Genomic DNA, 25,033 nt, shown 5'->3' with positions numbered 1-25,033 from the left:
ATATCAGTCCTATTCTACTTAACATCATTTGTAACATAACTACAGTAATTGTTTACTATCGTGCCATGGTTGAAATGAAAGCAAAACAGCTGTTGTTATCCGATTCGGTTGTTCATAGCCACGCCTAGGCCATGTTCATAGCAAAACAGTTGTTTCTTGTTCGGTTGTTTATGGCTGTACTCGTTTACTCCATGAGTATAACGTAACTTAACGATACTTTTATAATTTGCTTTTACATTTTTTTAACTTTAACTTAACGATACTTGTATAATTTGCTTTTACTTTTTTTTAACTTGTTTAACTAGAAGTGGGATAAAGAGATGTAGCAAAAGAGGTTAGTCCATAGTAATTTGGTCTCTCAAAAAAGGAACTCGCATGATACATGAGATACATGATAAAATGATTTATTATGGGCAAAAATTTGTATGACTGAATTGTTCTAAACAGTTACAAACAGCCTGAATTTTTAATGAAAAATTAATATTATGTTATCCTAAATGTTATCACAGATCAAGAGATTTGTTCAGGCTAGCAAAGAAACTTCCTTTTTTTGGCAGAGCCCAGTAACATCATTCCATTACCTCATTTTGCCCTAGGGAAACGCATTGTTATTGAAGACCAACTCAGCAGAAAAGGGCAAGGTCTTCAGTCAGATAGTCTCCTCTTCCTTAGGTTTGCCAGAAGTTGTGGAACCTCTAGGGGGAGACCCAAACACCAATCTGTTCACTACTGGCCAAAACACCACTCTCCCAGTTTACTGCCCTCCGTGCCAGGATCCTCAGGCATAGGCAGTTGATGCCCTCTTTCAAGAATGGTCGAATCTAGACCTTTATGCTCTTTCTTTGTTTGCTGTTTTGAGGAAATACTCTACAAGTTGTGAGCTTTGTAGAACACAAGGATGATTTTGATAGCTCGTTGGTGGCCCCAAAGGGAATGGTTCTCTTAACTTCCTTTCCTGGCGGTAGATGTTCCTTGTCTTCTTCCATTCAGGAAAGATCTTTTCAGATCATCTTATTTAAGAAGATTCCATCCAACCTCCACATGCCTCATCTGACTGTGTGGGGATTGTCACTACTGTTATGAGTTAAGGGCATTTCTAGAATGGCCAAGGAAGCAACTTTAAGTCTAGACGGCCCTCTACCTTTCATCTTATGCACCAGTAACAGTGGTCAGTTTATTGATCTTGGTGCTTGCCCTGAGTGATATCCAGAACCCATTCACTAGAGAGCCTGATTTAAGTTCTGGCAGTACGTATCTCAGGTACGCAAAGCAGTTTTCTGTCACAGTGATCAAAGGAACCTGCTTTACATTACACTCAGTTTTGCATGATGCTGACTGGTATATCACTCATGATTTAGAGTTTGAAGACTTTTCTATCATTTGTGCCGGAAATTTCAATCTTCTTGTCATGGTTTATGATAAAATTTAGACATAGTCCTCCAGTTTGAGCCTTTTGATAAGGCACCACTTAAGAACTTTGAAGACACCTCTCTTTTAGCTCTTGCTGTAGCATTGTGCTTGTGAGCCTCAAACCCTTTCTTTTATATGTGGGCTTTGTTCTAGTGGCAACCTCTCTCTTTTCTTTCATTGCTTAGAGAAAAGATTAGAAGTGAAAGCCCTTCCCAGATTTGTGACTGCTTAATTTAACTGCTTTGGTAGGCAGGGAAGAAGTAGCTGTCTTAGGTCCAGTTACAACTCTTTAAGGGTTTACCTGGACAGACAAACCTTTAAGAAAAGTTTAATTGTTTATCTCTGGTGTTAGGAGACCAGACACTCTTATGTCCAAGAATGCTTAAGTCAATGCACAGTGAATTGATTCCTTAGCTTTTACCATTTTTGAAACTAATCCTTGTGGCTTCCGTACCTTAAGCACATCTTTACTCCCTTGAAAACCTTTTGCTACAGAAGGTTGTCATGCAGCTCAGGGAAGATGTAACTGTTGTTGACTCATATTATTTGTGAAATGTTCAAATTTAGCATGAGGTGTAAAGCCCGTAGTCCGATCTTTGCGGCAGGAACGCTTTCTCCTGAACCAAATATGATAGCAGCCTTGCTTTCTGTCGTATCGTTTAGGAAATCCCGCTATTGAATATTAGGAGCATGAAGATACACCGGTGTATAGGAGTGCACCTTCATATATGAAGGTGGTAGTTGTCTTTAGTTTTTGACTGTCGGTTATGGGCTTCCAACTCAGGCACAAGAGTCACTAGTACTCTATGAGTTAGAGTCCTTTTTTCCTTGTAAGGATCCTCTGACAAGTCTCGCTGCAAGGGCCTTACACCCTGTTGAGGTCCCAGCGTCTGGTGACAGCACTTCCCAGTAAGGATCACACAACAGGCAGGAATGTTGAGAAGCTTTTTTTTTTATTCCTTTATTAAAAAGCTTTTGGTTTGCTTAGCTGAAGTTTTCCTGGTCACACTAAACCACCTTCCACATCAATGTGGTAGCCAGCTAACTGTAACAGTAGGTAAGATTCATTCCAAATAGTGAAAATTTTCATGATAAAATTATTTGGATAATTACCTACTGTTAAAGTGAAAACCCACCCAGCCTCCCCACATCTTAGTGGGTGGTCATGAAGGATTCTGATAAGAACGTAGAGATTCCAGCACCACCTGGTGGGATACAGGTGATTACAGAGACAGTCTTAGTGGGTTAGCCAAGTGTTATTTTTTTTTATGCTGATCACACCTAATGGCAGAAAATTTTCATGAAGTGACCCCTTTTACATATAATTTCTTTCATATCAAGAGATTGTAGGTACGAGGGAGGAGGTGGTCTTTTTGTTAACAGCTATTCTCATCAGAAAATTGTAAAAAGAACTTGGGTAATTACTTTTGAATATTGAGGTAAACTCATCAGAAAATTATAAAGAGAACTTGGGTGATCACTTCTGAATACACAGTATTGAGGTAAACTTTAAATATCTAGACCAGAGAATGTGTTTTTATAGTATTGTCTGTAAGCCTCCAGGGACAAATGGTATTTTTATGTATTTGGTTGATTCTTGGAAATGACTGACATGGTAGTGATAAAAGCTTATATTGCATTTGAGGGCAGTTCAGCTTATTGATGAACAGCTAGAAAATTGAATTATTGTTGTCTTTAGTGAATATATTAACAGTGCCAGTTGTAAGATTTTGAATATGAAATACTGCTTACATTCATGTGATACAGGTTGACCATCACTAATCCGGCAATCAGTAATCCGCACAAATTTCGCTAGAGTTATTTTTAATGTTTTCACTAATTTTCACCTTCCGGTCGCTGCGCTAACTCGCCATGACGCTTGATTTTGGTGGCGCTGTGCTGCATCGACAAACTAGGTGTTTGTAAACGCAAGCATGCTTTGCTGTTCCGTTTTTACATTTATTATTGTCCTTTGGCCTACGCTTAAAGTATATCAGATAGGCTAAATATACCCTTCTTTTAGCCTACATTATACTGAACTCTATTCACATATTAACAGCATTATACAAACATCAACATAAAGAATGTGCATCTTTTCATGGATCTTTTAAAAAGTTATGCTTACTACTGCATTGTATCCATTGTATATATTCTCATATTGCTTTTTGTATTATAAATTGCGATCAATGTTTTGTTTTGGAATAAATAACGGTGTTTATTTCATCGCATTTAACTCAGTTCAGTGCGCTTTTCTTGCTTCTAGTGCGTAAATGAATATAGATACTTTATTTATTTGGGACAAGGATATTTTTCGTCATACACGAAATGTTCTTAAGTCTCATTGTGAAATTAATTTAGCTGTTTTTCGTTAATATATGACGTTAGGAATCGCTGCTGGCCGTTTTGGGGCATGTTTGTTTTGTGTAAAAAAAATCAAGATGCGTTAGCTATTTCTCTTGATTTCATCATAATACTCTAACTTTACGTATTTATCTTTTATCGGCGTGAAAACAGCAGTAATTTGTATTCTTTTTCCTGCCCAGTAGTTTGAAAAAATCCATTTTCTCAATTTTATTTATGGTCGAGTTTCATCCATGTTGCTGATGCATGATAATTTATAGTCATTAGCAGCTTGAACATTGTTTTCTCAGCTTCAGCTACAACTTGCAGCTTAAAGTTACTGAAGCAGTATATTTCCTTGCTGATCTTTTCTCCAGAGCGAATAAGGGTATAGTGTAAAGGGATTTTGACAGAGAAAAATCTATTTCTGAGGAAGGTCCCGTGTCACCCGGTGAAATTCCATTACAGCACGAAATTTCTAGGTATAACAATGCTAGATATACCAGAGAAAAGAGCTTTCAGGAAAGCTGGGGTTTTAATTTCAGTCGAGCGCCTTCTAGGAAGACGTGGGGTAATGAAGGGTGAGTGAAATACCACTACCACGAAATATACTAAAAGATCTCTCCTTATCAAAACCCCGGAAAAGAGTGAGCCGTTACAGCCCCCACACTCAACTGGGCTAGGACGGCGACACCAGCGCCCACCTACTTCATTCCATGCTAGCACTAACCCCAGACTTGGCATGTGCAAGTAGGGGAGTACTAGGTCAGTTAGGAGGAAACACAGTGACACGTGGGACCTTCTCAGAAATAGATTTTTCCTCTGTCAAAATCCCTTTTCTGAGTCCAGTCCCGTGTCAGCTGGTGAAATAGTGATAGAGAATCATGCCAAGACTGCCACTACTAGGAAAAAAGGGTAATCTAAAGAAAATGCAAAATTGTAAATGAAAATAATTTTAATCAAACAATCTCTTTTCATGAAGCAAGAATACTAAAAAGTAAGGTATCTTAAATCTAAGGCACATCAAAAACTTAGCACTATAAAACAAGAGGAGGTCCCTGCATGACGGGGAAAAAACCTCAAAAATCTTAAAATTACTTAAAGGTAAGTGAAACATGAAATGTGCACAGAACAAGCAAATACAACCCATTAATATACACGTAAACTTAGGCTAAAACACGTAAGAGACAAGACTAATGAAAATTAACACATACACATATCTGGGGTAATGTGGAGCCAAATAAAAACCGTCCAGTACCCGTAAGAGAAAACAATTATGGCTTGTCAGATTACACTTTTCCATCAGTAGATACAAGATACATCAATATGAGGGGCTAGGCAGTGAGGCATAAACAACCAGGAGAATAAGCAGAGAAGTAAATGAGGCAGGCGGCTGGGGAAAAGGAAAGGATAATGAAATGATTATTTAAGGTGGGGGAGATGACACTTCCCACTGCTATTGTAGAATATTTCAGGGCTTCAGCGATTTTTTAAATAGTGGCGTTTAACACTAGAGGTGATTTCCAACCCGTATATTTTGATAACTCTGAAAAGTCCATATTATGAAAGTAATTAATAGAAGTAGCAACTGCTCGAATATCATGAACTTTAGGAACTGAGTCTGGGTTGGCTTGTTTAATGAAATACAGAATTTGTTGCCTTATAGCGTTCAGAGAAAGAGTACCACCTTTCTCCTGATAAAAAGAGGACCCGACTTACTCTGTGGAGTTCTTAAGAGTGTAAGATTTAAGTGTATAAACTGGACATAAAGATTGGTCTTGAGAAGGGCACCACCTTCCAAGGAGACCACCTGTCCTGTGGGTCTTCGTTCTTAGCTAAAAATCTAGGAGTCAGGGAAAGGAGGACCTCCAGATGGGAGGAAGTTAACAAAACTATCACCTCTAGTGAGAGCCGACAGCTCTGAGATTCTAGCACCTGAAGCCAAGCTAATCAAAAATAAAGTCTTCCTTAACAGATCCTGATATAGCAATAGAGGAATGGAAGTTATCCAACTCTGATGCTAACTTAAGGACGTCATTGAGAAACCACGTAACTGAATGTGACGTGATACTGGTCTCAGACGAGCGCATGCTCTGGTGATGGATGAAAATAGGAATCTGTAGGTCGATTTTAAAGCCGTAAAGAAATACTTTCTTCAATGCCGACTTGACTGTGGTAATAGTGGCGGAGCCAGGCCTTTTCTCAAACAGTGACCTAAAGAAGGAAACTCCTAAATTAGTCGTCATGATTTTGGCTTCAGATGCTTTTCAGAAGGAGGCTAATTTTTGACTGCTGAGTCATACTGTCTAAGAGTAGAATCTCTTTTATCTGATTCTAAAACAGAGTGTTGACAGGGTCAATGTTCCGCTCCTTTTGGGCTGCGAACTTTATAAAGTCCATAAAACTAGGCATTCTGAATCCTTGAGGAAGCTGACACAGTCTTGGTTTGTACTGTCTGGGTCAGAATGGGCTTGGGAACCGAAGACTCCGAATCCCAGTTTCCTGAAGGAGAGGGAACCAATTGCTCTTCGGCCAGTAGGGGCTACTAGGGCTGGTTATTGACCCTTGAATGTCCTGAGTTTGTGTAATACTTTTCAGCAGTAAATTTATTGAGGAACAGATAAATCTTCTCCCAATTGTTCCATCTACTGTCATTGCGTCTGTATGAACGCCTGAGGGTCCAGTTGGGGCCACGTAACAGAGCTTGAGTTTGTTGCTCTCCGTTGCGAGGAACAGATCCACTTTGGAGGCCCGAACCCGGGTAAATCCATTTGAAAGATTCGCATCCAGGGACCACTCCGTCTCCAACGGGTAGTCCTGGACAGGAATCCGCCACCACGTTCCGGACTCCCGCTAGGTGGGTGGCTGACAGGTGCCAGCCGTGCTTGTTCGCCAGGAGAAGATAGCTACCATTGCTTGGTTTACTCGACCTGATTTGGAGCCGCCCTGTTGATGCAATGAACTACCACTGGCGCTGTCTAACACCAGCCTGATATGAATCCGGTTGGGAGGCGGATTTTCTTCAGAGTTAGAAAGACCGCCATAGCTTCCAGGGTATTTATATGGAACTGCTGAAACATTGTGACCACGTTCCTTGTACTTTCTGTTTTGGTGAATATCCCCCAGCCGCTAGAGAAGCGTCTGTGTGGATAACTAGTGCCGGAGGGGGAAATTGAAGCAGAACTGTTTTGGACAGGCCCTTGACTGTGGTCCAAGGCCGCAGTCTTGTCTTTAAGATTCGAGGGACAGAGGAGACCTTGTCCCTGAGCTTGGCATTTGCTCGACTCCGCCACACTCTGTTTATGTCTTTTAATTTGGCTTTTTCAAGAGCAGGTCTGTCACTGAGGCAAATTGAAGAGACCCAGACTCTTTCTTGGGATCGACCGTGGATGCCGATGGATTTTGAGAAATCTCTTGGTGAGAGATGCTATCTCTTTCCTCTTGGGAGGCGGGGAGAGATAACGTGTGGGAGGACAGATCCCCACTGGAGACCCAGCCACTGAAACTGGACTCGAGGTCAGGCGGGACTTCTCTCTGTTCAGCTGAAAACCCAGTGACTCTAGGAAATTGATGACTATGGACGTGGCTTCCTGACACTCCGGAACAGTTGGTGCCAGATTATCCAATCGTCCAGGCGATGCGCTGCTAGGGAAATTCCTTGGGACCGAGCTGCTGTACTACCGTGTCCGCCAGCTTGGTGAATACCCTGGGTGCAATGTTCAGACCGAAGGGCATGACCCTGAAGGGAGTAGGCTGATTCCCGAAGTCTGGAAACCGAGGAACTGAGAGAGTTCCGGCGCAATGGACGGATAATAAGCGTCTGAAAGATCGATAGAGGTGAGTGACGCACCCACGCTGGAAGTAGAGTCCGCACCGAGCCATCAAGCATGCGAACTTGTCGATTTTATGTAGAGATTTAGACGCGATAAGATCCAGGATCACTCTTTGCTGATCGGAGTCTTTTTGGGAACAGTGAATAGCCTGCCTTGAAACTTTAGGGCCTTGCTTTCTTTATTGCTCGTTTGTTGAGCAATTCTGTTACGTAATCCTGTAGGATTGATGTGGGGTGGCTGGTAAAATCTGGATTTAGAGGGGAGGTTCTTGATCCAGCTCCACCCCAGTCCTTGACACAATGCTGTGTGCCCAAGGGCTGAAGGTCCATTGTCCCTGAACCAATACAGGCGACCGCCTACCTGTGTTCTCTCTCTCAGTGGGAGGAGCGGGTTTATTCCTCTACCACGTCCAGGTCTTCCTCTTGGGGTGGTGTTAGACCTTCCTCTGTGGGGGGACCTGCACTTCCTTCCTGCAACCCTATTGAGGCCGTGAAAGAACCCACGGCCCTCACATGTAGGGTTGTATGCTGGTGAGACATAAGAGGGCGCGCTGGTTGGACCAACACGCACTGTTGGGGTGGGCCTTAGAAGCAGATGGTTGGGCCACTGCCTAAACCGGGACGGCTTGGACTACCGCCTGATGGGGGTCTCTTATGCCTCCTGAGCGTTTGCCTCTACTCGTCTGGGGGCTGGCGATTCTGGGGTCTTGCGCTTATAAGCGGAAATGCCCAGCGAGAGCAGACTCTGATTGGCCCGTAGCCTCAGACATAACGGATGTAACCGTCTTCAGGGGAAGAGGTTAGTCCCCAGATCGAGCTTTTAACGAGCTTGTTAGGCTCGTGGCCGGATAGTAGCATCAGCAAGATGAATTTCCTGCACTCCAGTCTGGCATGATGAACTCGCAAGTCCGACTGGAAGTTTTGCCAGGAAGGACTTAGCTAGAACCCTGGAAAAGGGTTCGTTTGAGCAGGAGACGGCAGTAGCCTCAGTAAGACAGCCGGAGCCTCAAGGACCGGGCTAACTTAGTCGGGCCTCAAACTCCGCCTTCAATAAGGATTCCGCAGCTTAGGAGCTGTTCACTAAACTGGCGTGGAAGCAGAGGGGTCCAGCTTCCCGACGGTGAAAGTGGACGGGCGCCCACCAGAACTCATTACTTCCTGGGAATACCAGGAAGGGATCTGTTTCCCTTAATTGTGGTAAGGATTTTCAAAGCATGCTCAGGGCCGTAGCCAGAGCAACTTTGTCCATGCAAGGAGTGGGAAGGTCTTCTCCCAGGGGCGAACATCGTAAAATTGCCCTTTGAAAGGGGTCAATTTAGTGTTTGCTGCCTGCCACTCCGTCAGAGTGCAGGAGAGTCGACTGAGCCTGATCCCTAGGATGATGACAGTCTCCCCAGGAACCTTGTCTGACCGAATCCAGGCTTCTTCTGTGAGCCTCACGTAGGCTGATAAGGGGGCAAGAGATCGGGGAGAACTCCACCTTCTCCAACCGTCTCGTGCCCAGACCTCCACTAAGTTTGCCATCATGTTGGATGGCCCGGAGTCTGGCGCCAAGGGTTACCGACATCGAACAGTGGGAGGTCCACAGTGTCGGGATAGTATACTGTGGTTCTGCAGGAGGTTGGCGAGCCAAACCTGCCAGTATGTTGTCATAATTGGCAAACTTATCGGAGATTTTTTCAAAACCTAGAATCTAGGTCCTCCGTAAACTTTTGTAAAGTTCAGTGGCAAGGCCTGTGCATCGAAAAAGGTTAGCAGGAGGGCTTGGCTTTGCAGCCCTCTTACTCGCCTTTGCGGAGAACTAGATTTGCTCCCGGGAGGCTACCGGTCCTGAAACCTTAGCTCGGGACGGGAAGGGCGTTCTTGGAAGTCGAGGGACTTATGCCTTACTTCCATGAAGTCTTCAACTTCAACATGGGGATAGCAGACAGACTCTATCACCCAAGGAGGAAGACTTCACAAAACCTGCAAATGAAGACACTGATGAGCATGAGTCAAACAAAGGGGGCCCACCAACATCCCTCACTTACCTCCACTTACCACCTGGTCCGGCTCCGCTGCATTCATTGGTTCCAGGTTGAGATTTAAGCGGCAACATCCTCCGAGACTTCGGGCGTATAGGATATCTTGGTGGCTGGGCCCGCATCCCGGATTTGTTGGATGATTTTGGGGCAAGATCTTCAGGCACTGCAGCCGCCACCCGATGCGGGTAAAGCAAGTCCTCAACCTGGCGTCGAGGGCGTAGGGCTTCCCGGACCGAACATTTCCTGCCGTAACCCAGCCACCCAGGCGGAGGGGATCTCCAAGGCAGACTTCTTGGAAGCTTCGTCCGCCTGCAAAGGAAACCAGCACTCTAGTTAGGAACGAAAAGTCAGACCGGGAGTATAAACAATATGCAACATGAGGAGCATGAACTGGGAAGGAAGGCTATCACCATCGACTCATCCTGGATGGTTGAGCAGAGCAAAGCAAACCTCACAACCAATCGGGGTGCCAAACAACCAGGTCGTCCCAGTCGGACCGCACACCCAGCGATGGGTCCGGCATGCTACGTGCCCGTGAGGGTTGTTGAAGGAGGCGGTACACCCCGGCCTCTTCACAGCTAACAGTCTGTAAATATAAAGTACGAACCTCACACTCTAAGCAATCTAAAGCGGCAAGGCCGGAAACTCAACTACAACCGAATACTCCGGCGGAGAAGAACTCCTTATCATAACCGGGCCAATGGCTCAAATGCACAGAGTGGAAGGTAAGTGGGAGCTTAGACCCCGAGGACTCGGGAATAAAGGAACGAAACCAGGAAACTAACCATAAGGGCTGCAGAAAATAACGGCGGAGCCCCGGTGTAGGACCGACCACGTATATATGGATAAACAGATTTATCTAAAATTAAAACAAAATAATAATAATAATAATAACAACAAGTGATGAAGTAATTATCCGAGACCGGAGGGTCCGCTCCCTACGTGATAGAAACTCCACTTACCTCCCCGCCGAGAAACAAGACGGGTAAAGGCTCGGGATGTTCGTAACATAAGGCTTTGAGCAACACATTTCACCCTAATTCACGAGTCTGACGGGGAGACGAGGTATGGAGAAAGTGATTCAACACGCTTTGAGCAAACAAACCACCCACCCCACCACAGCGGCTTAGGGACGGTATGTGGGAGGGAGCGAATCCCTCTACCAGGAGGAGTCCTGAACTCGGAGAAACGCCATCTGGCGTCACCCGCGAGTCGCAAGGCTGAGGGGGGGATAGGGGAGGGAGGCAGTGGAGAGGAGTAGGCTACTCGAAGGGGACAGGAGACAGGAGAAACATGTCACCCGGCTTCAACTGCATCCTTCCCTCCAAATGAACTTGGAAGGGTAGCCTACCCAGGGAGCTACACAACCCGGTAACTCCTTGCTAGGCGGTTTAATATGGGCCTAACTCTATAGGTTAGGAAAGAGGAAGGAGTGTAAAGGGAGGAGGAAGCAGCAGGGGAGAGAAATTTTGTGCCGAGCCAACCGATGAGAGGGGGTAAGAAGGCGTAGGCCTAGAGGAAACACATCCAAAGAATTCCGATTCTAAATGGAGGAAGAGAACTAAGGGGCCTCCTCTGCACCCAATCGTGAAACGGCACCCTCGAGGAAACAGCAACCAAAACTCCTCAACCTGATCTCCACCCAGGGCAAGGGGATGGAGCTTACACTACAAAAATACCATCACACATAAACAATCAAAATCAAATTAGCTCATTAGGGAGCGTAGCCTACCTCGGGGAGAGGCCGATTGGAGCCACGCAGCTGCAGAGGCAAACCACACAACCAAAAAAACAATAAAAAATAAATAAATATACTAAAATATAAAGAAGAGCACCATCTTCAAGTATAAAATAATAGCCTACTTGAGACCAAAATGAAAATGAGGGCAACCTGGGTATCGGACGGGCATCACCTAATAAAGGCCGATAGGCCGATAATGCAATTCAAAACTAAAAGGGAGGAGCTAGGCCACAGGAAAACCACCAGGAAGGAAATCAAGGGGTTAAAATCTTTCTATAACGAGCGAGGAGACAACTCCAACCGAAGAACAGAAGGAGTCGCCTCGGGTCGACATGGCTGGCGGGGGACGCCGTGGAGTCATAAGAAGATCTCATATTTAGGAAAACACGAGACCAAAACAGCCAATAAAAATAGAACAAAACCCCACAAGAAGATGGTACTTAACTTAGATGGAAAAGGTGCCTCGATGCCATTGTAGATGATGAAAACAATCCAAAAAGGACGAGCACACAAAAGAAAACGAATTTATCACGTGCTAGAAAAATGGAATGAAGTAGGTGGCGCTAATTGTCGCCGCCCTGGGGGTGTTGCTGTGTGGGGCTGTAACGGCTCACCTCTTTCCGGGGTTTTGATAGGAGAGATCTTTCGAGTATATTTCGTGGCAGTGGTATTTCACTCACCCATTATACCGACGCCTTCCTAGAAGACATTTCGACTGGGGGTAGTAACCCAGCTTTCCTGGAAAGCTCTTTTCTCTGGTATATCTAGCATTATACCCGAAATTCGCGGCTGTAATGGAATTTCACCGGCTGACACGGGACTGGACTCAGAAAAAAATATCAGTCCTATTGTACAGTACTTAACGTCATTTGTAACATAACGACAGTAATTGTTTGACCGTGCGATGGTTGAAATACAAACAAAACAGTTGTTATCCGATATGATTAGTAGCAAACAACAGTTTCGTTCATTGTTTATGGCTGCACGCATTTACGCAAGAGTATAACGTTACTGACAACACTTTTATCATTCGCTTACTTTTTTAACTAGCAGATGGAATAAAGATGGGAGGAAAAGAAGTTGGTCTCTAGCTGCCTGCACCTCTGTAAAATCTAAAAAATATTTCCTAAATATTTTCGTGATAGGTATTAATTGCCTTCTAACCCATCGTGAAACTTGAAATATCGTAATTCGAGCACTACCTGTATTTGATAATTGTCTTTCTTTATTAACCAACTTGTACTGATTTGCGGGATATTTTAATTCTAAGATGAGGTGCTTAGCTGCTGGGTTTCGTGTATTCTAGCCTAATAAATGGCTAATCCGGCACCCTCCAGGTCCCAATGACGCCGGATTAGTGATGGTCAACCTGTACTTGTATTTTTAATAGTAGGCTATGCATCATCAGCTGAGCATCAATTAGATCTAGTTGTAAGGGACTTGGTAAAAATAATATTGTATATGATATTAGTATTGAGGAAAGGTGATCCCTCTCTCCAGAGCATTAGCATGTTATATATAGATTACTGTTTTTGAAAAACAAGGTGATTAAAAAAAAGATTTGGGACAGTAGATCAAATTTCTCTCCATGTTTACTTTGATGAAGTGACTTAAGATAAGGGAAGGTATTGTATTAATATTCCTTGTAGTCATGGTAACTTAAAATTCTTGAAGTGCTGACTGCTTTGATTGTTCTATGAATTTTTATAACTTCAGTGACTAAAAGTGAATACTGTATATTCCTGTTGATGAAAGGGTATACAATAGTTACGGAGTGATCTCTTTTGTTCAGGGCAGAGAATTTGGAGCTCAAGATGAAAAAAAAGGCATGAAGAATGATAGGTTAAAACTGAGATTATGAAGAATATAAAATAGTAAAGATCTGTACAATTAATGTGATAAGGAGGGAAACTGAATACAGTATTACATTTAGAAGATCCTTTAGGCAGGAATGGGTGTGGTATCATGGATATGTTTGACAGAAAGGCTCCCTGATGAAACAGATAGCTTTCAAATTTTTTTAGAAACAAAATTGAATTGTGACTGTTTGGAAACACTAAACCTTAAATGTAGCAAAAATACTTTTGAAATTTAATTGTGTGAATGATCTTATTGAGATTATTAAGAAGACAAAGAAAGCGAGCTGTGTTATTGATACAGTACCAGTTTCAGAGGAAATTCTCATTGCATATTCACATGTTTAAAGTTATAAATACTTTACCATTATTTCTGGATATAAGTTTCTTACATTCTCTTAGAAAGTAACCAGTTGTCAACCAGTCAGGATGCACTTGGTTATAAGAATTCACATAATTATAAGAACTTGAGTTATGATAGACCTGTTTCAGAATAGTCATTCATTTCGAGAATGCTAGAAAGCATGATTCTTGAACTACTGGCTCTTTGCCTAGAAATTAAGCTTACCACATACTGTACAGTATTGTTATCCAGCCTATAGGCAACTGCATGTTCCATTTTTAATGATCTATTTGAAAATAATGATGAGGGTAAATGTGTTATCCTGATTTGGTTTGATCGTAATGAGGTTTTTGATACCAGTTATGCATGAATTATTATTTTATGATTTACAATCCATTAGGATTGTTAATGAAGCCCTTGGGTATTTTTTGTAGACTGCTTGCATGACAAAGAATATGATATACATTATTATTAATTAGTTTAACCAGACCACTGAGCTGATTCAACAAATAAATTCCTATTCATTTTATGAAATATCAAGGAGAGGAGCACAGTACTCCTGGGAAGTGGTTGGGTAAAATTCTATTTTGTATTTATATCATTGGTTAGCTAAATGCAGTACTGTAACGGAAAATTGAGGGGAAGTTCAAGCTATTTGTGGTTGACACCCAATTTTGTTTCTCAGTAGCATTGAGGACACAGTTAAGAAATTGAACAGTGTTCTTGTGAAATGATAAAGAATAGACAATATGCAAGTAACTACTAAATGAAAATAGAACTGAGTTGGTATTGGTAGAAAATAAAAATAACTTAAGAATCTGTGGTAACATTCAGGTGATTAGTGATGGTAGTCTTGTCCAGAGAACTGATGAAGTCTGTGATTTAGAAGTGCGGTGTGACAAGTAATTCCTCTCAATGCTCAAATAAAGAAGTGTCATAGTTACTAGGTATCTTAAGGATGTTGCTTTTGTTAAAAAGATTTTTGATGTGGGTTCCATTAAACCTTCAAGATTTTGTGGGGTCCCAATGTTCGTCGGAGAGAATACACTGATTTTTGGTCTAGCGTTCCATGCTGTCAATTTATTTGTCAAGATATAAAGCTGGTTTTGATGCCATTATGAAGCTAAATGCCTGTACTTAGTTTTGGCATGTTAACAAAAAGTAAAAAAAAAAAAAAAATTCAGAATGACTCATGGATGATGATAAAAAAGAAAAGTCAAATTGATACATTGAATTTCACTGACAATTTCCTGTGAATTGTCTGAATTTCAGAGGGTTAGAAAATTGTGAATCTGCCCTTAACAGAGTGGACTATTGCACCTTGATCTGTTATATTTTAATTTTTCCAAGGTACAAGTTTGGAAGTTCCAAAATATGCTACTAAATGCAGTCCTAAGACTAATAAAGGCAGTCACACCTCAAAAAATGAATACAGTAACCATGTAGAGGAAGATGCACTGGATGATATATGGTACATTTAAAATTTATTATTTGCTTCAAGCTGTCAATACTTAGTAAGTTATAGATGGTATGTGAGCTAAAATATACTGTATTTTAACTTTTGGTTTTCAGCCCCAAACTATTAGTGTACAGTAAGTTCCCACTTTTTATCAAAAGGCCTGTCAAGAAAAAGGGATCATATTCATATTCCGAGAGTATGTTATGATAGGGAGGACTTGACAGTTAATGTAGAATATACTGTATGATTCTTGTGATGCCATCATGTACGTGCATGCAACGAATAAAAGTGCCAGTGCTGCAGTGCACCTTGCGCACAATGGGACAAGATAAAAATGCCTATTGCAAGCTGGGATACCAAACAGTTGCATGTGCACATGCAAATACTGGTAAGTTCAAATATGCCACATAACATTATAAAAACCATCAGAGAAATCAAATAAAAATGGCTCTTGAGTATCTACAGTATATACTCAGAAAAAACTGATCAGAAGTCAGCACCTCCTGGAAAATTGAGGTTGCATAATGAAAGAAAATATCTTCTTTTACGAATAGAATTTACCTGGCAGTTATATATATATAGCTTAATCCCTGTCGAACCGCAGATTTTTCAAAACTCATGCAACCTTGCGAGTAATGGTAGGTGTCCGATAGGTGGTTACAACAACCCTTACAGGGTGGCAGTTGGAATCATTTCCGTTTTCAGTTCCTCAGATCATCTCTGCGGTTGGACTGACAACATCGTTGTTGGTTCTCCGTCAGGTTTTTCGCCGCTTCCCTAGGTCGCTGTGTTTGGCCTTTTATTGGTGACGATATTGACCTTTGGATTGGCAATCGCTGGCATGTTTTGATTTATTCTTTTGACTGTTCTTGATAAGATGTCTGATCCTAAGTTTTTTCGAGTGTGTGTGAATGAGGAATGCAAGGTTAGGTTGCCGAAAGCTTCGTGGACCCTCACTCTGTTTGTTTAGGGTGCAGGGTTTTGAGTGTGCCTTGGATAAAAGATGTAAAGAATGCGAGGTTTGGATGAAAAGAAATGGATGGAAATGAAACGCTATGTGTGTAAATTAGAAATGGATAAGTTAGGAGGCTCAAATCTAAATCTAGGTCTGTGAGTGATGTTAGCTTCAGACATTTCTTTTAACCCTTTCTATTCCTAAATCACCCTTAGAAGTAGATCCTCTTCTCCGAGGTGGCAACCTGCCCTTCTACAGGAACTGTATCTGCTGTTATGGACCCTCCAGTTCGCCAGGATGGCGGCTGAGATGAAAGAATAAAGGATCAACTTGAAGCCTTGAAGAAAGGTAAGAGTACAAGTGAAGTTTGTGATAGTGTTTGTGCTAGGGTGCAGTGGAGGTGGCTACTGATCGGCCCTGTCATGCCCCTAGATCTAGACCTCTACCAAGCTCCCAGGACCAAGGGAGAAGGGGTCGGCGATCGTAAGGGTGAGGGATATCCTCGGTCAGCCGCCTCAAGCAGTCCTGTTGCTTTTTCCCAGGCTGCTTATGACCGCCACAGGAAAGGCGTGTCGGCTGGCTTATGCCTTTCTCCTAGCCCCTCTCCTAGACGTAGAAGGCAGTATGAGATTCAGACAGACCAAAGAAGATGGTTGCAGCAAGAGGATCAACCTCAGACTGCTATCCCTTTCAGTGCGTGGAGTAGCCTGAATCTTTTGCTTCCGACGACGATCGGGCGTCTCTCCAGCAAAAAAGGTCAAGACCTTTTTCGAATGTTCTCCCTCGTTATGCGGAGGGGAGGGAGAGATCTCTTCTTTCTGCTTCGGAGAATTCCCGAGAAATCCTTCTCCTTCTCCCAGCTTGACAAACAACCTCTCCTCAACACAGATGCAGCGGCTGCTGGCACGTCCTTTATGACCCGTCATGCAAGGCCATTGGCTTCTCTTGTTCAGGCCTTTAGTCATCCTCCCCACCCAGTCGGTCAGGACGTAAAGACTCAAGTTACCAGTAGAAAAGAGTCTAGGAGTCTCCTGCTGAGGGTTTCTTCTAGAGATAAGAGAGAACTGGATCCCTCCCGCTCGAGTCAACAAGTGGCGAAGTTCTAGCTTGGGACATAAGTCTTCTTTCTCCCAAGCAAAAACCTCAGAGTTCTTCTCCTGAGGCTCGGCTCTTCTCCTCTCCACGCTATAAACGACAGGAATTTTCTTCTCTTGCCGAACATTCTTCCTTTGTTCGGCAAGATAATGACTTCGGTTCTCCAGGAAGGAAAGAACGAGTGAATTTCCTTCTCGACGCATGGGGCCGCATCCTCCTCTCGCGCCAGGACGCATCCAATTCTCGCCAGAGGACGTATCAACGCTAGACGCCAGGACGCCCAGCTCTAAATACCAGGACGCATCCAGCTCGACATCAGGGCGCCTAGGGTTTGTCAGGACGCAACCAGCTCCGCCAGGACGCCGCGCGATCGTATCGTCCTCCCCCGGCGCAATACAGCAAGAAGAGAAAGAGACGGAGTTGGAAGGAATGCATGATTTGGAAGACGTTTCAGAGGACGAAGATAAACCTTCTAATCACGGCTGATGATTATAAGATTCTTTCGCTCTTTGGAGCTGTATGGGAGAGTTTAAGCCTGCTGTCTCGTTCTCCTCAGTCCCAGTTTAACAGGAAGAATCGAGGAAGCAGTCAGCCTTTATTAAAATGGAAACTTTCCATTTCTGCGAAGAAGGCTCTGACCAGATTGATAACTGGCTTAGGAGCGAGGCAAGCAGTGAAGTCCTCCTTCAATTTCCTCCAGCTAGGCTTGCTTCGGCGGGCATGTGGTATGAGACTGGAGAGAAGCTCTTGGCCTGGGAGTACCTGCCTCCTCCCAGGGGACTCTCTGGTATAGTAGACTCTTCCAGAAGACATGCCCTTAACTCAGCTAAGGTGATGTGGTAGATGACGAACTAGACCATCTCATTAAAGGAATTTTAGGTCTTTTGAAGTGTTTAGTTTTTAGACTGGTCTGTTGGAATTCTATCCAAGAGGATGGAAACCATTCAGGCAACAGGAATTGAAGACCTTTCCAGTATTAGTGGCCTGTATGGATAAGGCTCGAGGGATGGAGCAAATGAGATGGCTTCTCTTTTTACTGCAGGGATTTTGAAGAAGAGGGGCTTTGTTATGCTCCTTCACGTCCAAATCTACTACAGTCGACAGAAGGCAGAGCTCCTATATGCCCCTCGTCTCGAGCATTTGTTTCCGGAGTCCTGGTCAGGATATTTCTCAGACTTGGCACATAAAGCTACGCAAGATCTACTTACTCGCCGGCTGAGGTTTCCTCCGGCATTCCTCAGCTGCCAAAAAGGAGGAAAAAGAAAGTTCAGCAGCCCTTTCGGCAGAGTTCTTTCTAGAACTGAATTCAGAGGAAGAAGACAAGAAACAGGGGTAGAGCCAGACAGAAGGACGTTTAGAACACGCTCCAGGAATTGTGAAACAAGTCCTCCCAGACAGCAGAGGAAGGCTGTCTCACTTTTGGCAGGCATGGGAAGCAAGAGGGGCGGAACCTGGTCCTCTCAGTCATCAAGGAAGGGTACAAGATTCCCCACGGAAAAAAACCGCCACTTTCAATAACGCCACGAGGCCCTAGTGGCTCAGTGCTCGAACGCATTGAAACAAGGGGCACTCCTGAATCTAGTAGACCAGATGTTGGAAAGGAGCGATAGAACCAGTTTTGAACTAGGGATCCCCAGGGTTTCTACAATCGTCTGTTTTTAGTGCCCAAGAGTTCGGTGATGGAGACCAGTCCTGGATGTTAGCACATTGAACGGATTTGGAGAAGACCAAGTTTACCATGGAGACGTCTCAGTCTGTGCTGGCAGCAGTCCGGGGCCTGGGGACTGGATGGTATCCCTGGACCTGCAGGACGCTTGCTTTCATATCCCCATCCACCCGACTTCAAGGAAGTTTTTTAGGTTTGTAATCCAGGACAAATGCTTCAGTTCAAAGCTCTTTGTTTCGGCCTCAGCACAGCCCTCAAGTGTTCACCAGAGTAATGTCAAATGTGGCAGGATGGCTTCATCAAGAGGGGATAAGAGTATCCCTGTACCTAGACGACTGGCTGATAAGGTCCCAGTCGAAGAACAGGTGTCTGGAGGACTTCTTAAGGCGTTTCTGATAGCTCAGAATCTGGTCTCATTATCAACAAGGGAGAAGTCTCAGACCGAACCGGAGTCAGACGACTTTATTTGGGGATAGTTCTGACTCCAGCTCGTTTTCTGGCTTCTCCCTCACAAGAAAGGCAAACCAGTGCCTCGAGAAGGTTCCAGTATTTCTGGAGGCAGAAGTGCTCGGCGAGGAGTGGATGAGTTTGTTGGGCACCCTCCTCGCTCAAGAAATTTGTCTTCTGGGAAGTTTGCATCTCAGACCTCTGCAACACTTCCTTTCAAGAATCTGGGACAGGAAGAATCAGGAGGACTCATTTTCCTTCCACATTCCAGCAGAGATCAAGAAGCATCTGGAGTTGGTGGCTGGATCCGCGATCTTAGGAAGGAATCTCCCCTACGCAGAAAGAACCCAGACCAGTGTTGTTCTCAGATGCTTCGGAGTCAGGATAGGGAGCAACACTGGAGAACAAAAGGTTTCAGGCTCTTGGGAAGAGGGACAATCGGATGGCACATCAACAGGAAAGAGTTGATGGGCCATTTGGTTAGCATTAAAAGCCTTCAGGAATCTGTCATGCGGGGAAAGTAATAGAAGTGAATTCCGACAACACCACTGCTCTAGCGTATATCAGCAAACAAGAGGGACTCTTTCTTTGCCTCTTTCGAAACAACAAGAGAGCTCCTTCTGTGGACAAAAGACCACAGAGTGGGAGCTCTTGACGAGATTCGTGCAGGGGCAGAAGAATGTAAGAGCAGACATGCTCCAGCAGAAGAGGGCAAGTTCTGCCCACGGAATGGACTCTCAATCTTCAAGTTTGCCAGAAACTGTGGCGCAAGTTATGGGGTAGGCCTTCAATAGACCTCTTCGCTCCAGCCAGAACAAGAGAATCCCCAACTACTGCTCTCTAGTCCCGGACAGAAGCAATAGCAGTAGACAGCCTTCTTGATGGACTGACGGGATAGACACTTATGCGTTCCTCCTTCAAGATTATAATCTAGTAGTCAAGAAATTCCGCCTCCTAGATTCAGGAGAATGACCTGATAGCCCCCTTTTGGCCAGCAAGAGAGTGGTTCACAGAGGTGGTGGAGATGTTAGTGGACTTCCTGAGAAATGCCCCAAGTCCAAGGCTTCTCAGACAGCCCCACTTCGAGAGGTATCATCAAAACCTCGCTCTTCAACTGACTGCATTCAGACTATCGGAAGCTTGTCAGAGCGTAGAGGATTTTTCAGCTCAAGCTAGAGCTATCGCCAGAGCGAGGAGGGCCTCTTTTCACAGAGTTTACTAACCAAGTGGGAAACCTTAGATCTTGGTGTAAGCAGCATAAGGTTTCTCAACCACTACCTCTGTGAGCCAGATAGCTGATTTTCTCTTGTCCCTCAGGCAAGATTCTAAGCTGGCCGTATTCACCATAAAAGGATACAGAAGCTTGTTGTTCTGCCGATCTTTAGGCACAGAAGCATAGATTTGTCTCAAGATAGAGACTTGAGAGACTTTAAAAGTCTTTGAAACAACAAGCAGACTTTGAGACCCTGGCCCTGGAATTTGGATGTGGTTTTGAAGTTCTTGTGCAGCAGGGAAGTTCGACCCCATCTGTAAGCAACCCTGAGAGACGTGAATCTAAGAAAACTCTTTTCCTTCTGGCTCTTGCTACAGCTTAAAAGGGTCAGTGAGATTCAGGCTATTCAGAAGCAAGTAGGCTTCAGTCGTAATGGAGCAATTTGCGCATTACATCGCCTTCCTTTGCTAAGAATGAGAACCCTTCAAACCCTGGCGGGGGCGTTTGAGGTTCCTAACTCACTGATTTAGTGGGCCAAGAGGAGGAGAGACTCACTCTGTCCAGTTAGAGCCCTCAAAGCATATATTTCTAGGACAAAGGATGTAAGAGGTTCTTCCAGTTCTTGTGGTGTTCAGTGAAGGATCTCAAAAGCCCCCTCTCGAAGAATGCGTTATCATTCTTTTTGAGGGAGACAATAAGAGAAGCTCACCTTTTATGTGAAGAGGGAGACCTTTGGTTTGTTGAAGGTGAGAAGGCTCACAAATAAGGCCATTGCAACTTCTCTGCATATAGGGAAGAATATGTCAGTTAAACAAATTATGGATGCCACTTTTGAGAAGGAATGTTTTAGCTTCTCATTACCTCAGAGAGGTAAGAGTCGATTATGAAATACACCTGGGGCCCATATGTAGCTACAGCCCGGTATTGGGTAAAGGAGTTACTGCCTCCTCAACCTTAACTTTGTTTGGGATACCTGTAATTGGGCTGTGTGTTTTATGGTTGTCTGAGGAAGCTTCCTTGTGGGAACAGCACCCCAGTCCAACTAGATAGGTGTATATCTAGTCTGCAAGGTTAGGTGGTTAGATTAAAGTAAGTTACAGGTAATAGAAGGGGAATAGGGAAGTACAGAAGTCTAGTCACGTTGTTGGTCTCACCCCGTTTGACAGACCGATTGAGTTGTTTCAGCATAACAGGTCTTCACCCACCTGGCTGGCGCTCCTAAGGGAAAGCGACTCAAAGAGGCAGGAACCTTTGAAGTCAGCTACCTTAGCAGGTAAGGAATAAAGGTGTTTACCTAATGCACTTTTAGTTGTTTCCCAACGATGTTGGCTGTCTTTCACCTCCTCCAAATGTGTGAATCAGCTATATATATGTAACTGCCAGGTAAGTTCTATTCGTAAAATGAAAGTTTTTATGATAAAACAAAGTTTTATGAATACTACTGGCAGTTATATATATATTTAAATCCCACCCTCCTCCCCTCAGAGACAGGTCGGGCAAGAGATGATCTGAGGAACTGAAAACGTGAATGATTCCAACTACCACCCTGTAAGGTTGTTAAACCACCTATCAGACACCTACCATTATTGCGTTGCCGCGAGTTTTGAAAAATCTGCGGTTCAATAGGGATTAAGCTATATATATATATATAACTGCCAGGTAAGTATTCATAAAACTTTGTTTTATCATAAAAACTTCATATTTCACTACAATGAAAAGTTCCAGCATAAGCAGTGTAGAGAACTGTGTCTTAATCAGTTATTTTAGTTTGTTGGGCAGACAAAGCAAATCTGAAATTTAATATTTGATCAGGCTGGCATTCATACGAGTGAAAACTACTAAACAGAGAAAAAACTTCAACTATACAAGAAATTCAGATAAAATGTGATAAGCTGACTGAAGATGGCTACGAATGTTATTTTCTGATTGAAAAGTGGCATGAGCTGCGAAAAACATGGTCTGAAACAAGGAAATGAAAGGAAGTTGATTTGAAACATTTGTTTAAGAAACAATTTTGAGGTTCTGAGATACAGTGAGGTATTTTCTCTTAACATAAGTAGAAGTTTCCCTTACAAAATACACTGACAGTGAGAAGTTTTATAGTTTGTCTGACAGCTTTGATTTTGAAAAATAGTTTATGTCCTTTGAATAACTTGTGGGAGTTAGGCATGGATGTCATGGTGATGACGGTGATGATGACTTTACTGTACATACTTTATATACACAAAAATTATACATGAAACTTGATTATGGGGTGTTTTAAATGGTTGACCTTAAATATGTATTACAGTATAGAAAACTGGTATATTCATGCTGAATTCCTTTGCAGATCTGGTACCTAAACTGGAATGAAATTGCTTTTACGCCCTTCAAGAAAAGTCTTCGTGGTTGTTATTTTGACATCTTCATTGGATCCTGATTCATCATGAATAATGCTAGGAATATACCTGTGAAGGAAGCATGAATAATTTTGGTGAGTGATAAAATCAAGTATAATTTTGGTGAGTTTTAAAGCAAGTATAATTTGGACGATTGAAAAGTTTTTTTGATGAATCTCCGTGGAATAATACTAGTTGTTAAAACCTTAGATGGACATAACCAGGAATGAGGACCATGCTTTCCAACTGTGCACTAATGCAAAAGCATCTTGGATCCACCTGTGCAATTTTCCCCACCCAATTCCAAGTTGATATGCTTCCATGTCATTGACTAAGACTAGTGATCCTAATTTGTGCGTGAAGACAATCCTCTCTTGGTTGACATAGTTGAAGACTAACCAAATCCTCATGCTAGGATGATACTGGTTCTGTTTTGTTTAGTAACTCCAAGGTTAATAACTCAAATGAATGGAAAGGTCCATTGAATAATCTGGCTGTCCTTGATTGGCTCAGAATCCACCGGAGTGACATCTCCACTACCCCCTTGATTAGGTAGTACTGTACAGAACTTCTAAGAGGATCCATGTTTGGCAGAGTTCTACTGACTTTGGTAAAGGAGTAGAGCAGTCTCCCCAGATACCCTAAAAGGTATCACTCAATAAATGCAGCTTTTAAAGTTAACATGAGTATATAATTCAAAACAAAAAGAAGCGACATACTGAATACCATTACATGTAATATGCTATATAATTAAGAGGCATAATCGAGGAGATAAGTTGAGGTGAAAATGTACGAAAACTTGAAGTGTTTAAAGGATACCACCATAAATTGTCCATACCATATAGAAGTGTCAACAGCATGAGAAACATGCCTAGCTCACCTCTTGAATACCATGCGAGTTATAACTAATTTGGCAATCAGTCTGCTGCTGTTGAAAAAGCATATTGGCAGTGGTAAAGTAAACAGGTTTGTAACTGATGTGAATTCAGGAAATTTTAGACCAAAACAGATTATCAGTACCATAAAAATTGCAACAAAATTTTGTTGTTTATAAATGTTGGTATCCTAGGTCAAATAACTTTTTTTGTGGAAATTATGCACTTTCTTTCAGAATTACGGTATTATTCAAGTTATACCCTCTCACATTTTACACTGTTCCTAGCTCTACAGAGTAGGAAAAGTGAAATAGTAGTATATGTCAGATGGTGAAACATGAATACTCTAGCATATCTAACAACAGGTTCATTCACATTCATTACAGTTGTCTTGATGATGCACTTCTTTCCATATGCTATTAACTCATTGGTATCAATAAAATATACAGTACTTAAAGATCTTAAAATTTATTTACAAATTAAAACAACACACAGGTTATTACAGTCTATTACTATTCATCAGGATCTGCATCAACAAAGCAGCTCAGCATCTCTTCTAAACTTGGACCAGAGTTGGAATTCTGAAAGAAATTTACCATTCAAGTGATAAGCTCCTAATAAGTTTCAATCTTTTAAATTATACTGAAGAATACATAATCAACTTTATATGGACAATTGTGCTGCTGCATTAATATCACATGTACAATCTACAAAAGTAATTTGATTTATTCAAAAGGCAAAATGAATGTACCAATCAAAGGAAATGACTGGTTAAATTACATGAAAGTTTCCCATTTTACTTCTTACAAGCAGCCCTCCCTTCATAAGTAATCATAAACACATACAAGGCTGTTTGTCCACACAGCCAATTTGAAGTACACTGACATCCAAATGTTTTAGTTCATCCCTTGCAGGTAATAATGATTGTAAGAATTCTCAAGAGTCCCAGAGGCCTGTTTGTTCATATACAGAACAAGCCTTTGGTTAACATAAGCGAAAATTCTCTAGCGCCTCCTGGAGTCTGGTTAAAAAATTACAAGGAATTTGGTGGCATCAGGAGCTACCCAAGATGGCGGTAAGAAGAAAGGGTAGCCAACCTACCTTAACCTATCTTGGGTCAATCACATCAGTTTTTTCTTGACTACCTTCAGATCAGGTTGTGCTGCTGCACTCTGCCTAGAAGCCAGTTTTTTTCACTTGGGGGGGAGGGGGTTCCTCCCCTGGCAAGGAGGCTGCTCCCCCTTGCACAGTTTTTCCAGGAGGTGATACGCAAAAGATGACAGTGTTGGAACACCCTATGCCTACCAGGGGTACCAACCCTTTCCAGCCTATTGTCTCACTGCATGTCCTCCCGCATTCCAGTTTCATCTGCCATGACAGTTTCCAGGTCTACTGTCTC

At 42.9% G+C, this 25,033-nt stretch overlaps 1 protein-coding gene and 1 long non-coding RNA gene across 4 annotated transcripts in view; one reads left to right on the top strand and one right to left on the bottom strand.

The window, feature by feature from the left end:
* The window catches only part of LOC136844405 (uncharacterized), a 70,718-nt gene that overhangs the window by 38,596 nt on the left and 7,089 nt on the right, over positions 1–25,033 (top strand). For all 3 annotated transcript variants that reach the window (XR_010854866.1, XR_010854865.1, XR_010854867.1), the window contains exon 4: positions 22,711–22,854. This is a non-coding gene — a long non-coding RNA (uncharacterized lncRNA). The remainder of the gene's footprint in view (positions 1–22,710; positions 22,855–25,033) is intronic.
* LOC136844404 (proline-, glutamic acid- and leucine-rich protein 1-like) overlaps positions 24,087–25,033 on the bottom strand; it is a 62,973-nt gene continuing 62,026 nt past the window's right edge. The window contains exon 15 of the mRNA XM_067113541.1: positions 24,087–24,215. Coding sequence (XP_066969642.1) covers positions 24,147–24,215 — 69 coding nt within the window. The 3' untranslated portion in view covers positions 24,087–24,146. The remainder of the gene's footprint in view (positions 24,216–25,033) is intronic.

This window comes from Macrobrachium rosenbergii, chromosome 12 (assembly GCF_040412425.1).
Source record: "Macrobrachium rosenbergii isolate ZJJX-2024 chromosome 12, ASM4041242v1, whole genome shotgun sequence".
In the NCBI taxonomy this organism is placed as follows: Eukaryota; Metazoa; Arthropoda; class Malacostraca; order Decapoda; family Palaemonidae; genus Macrobrachium; species Macrobrachium rosenbergii.
This window is presented reverse-complemented; position numbering and strand designations above follow the sequence as displayed.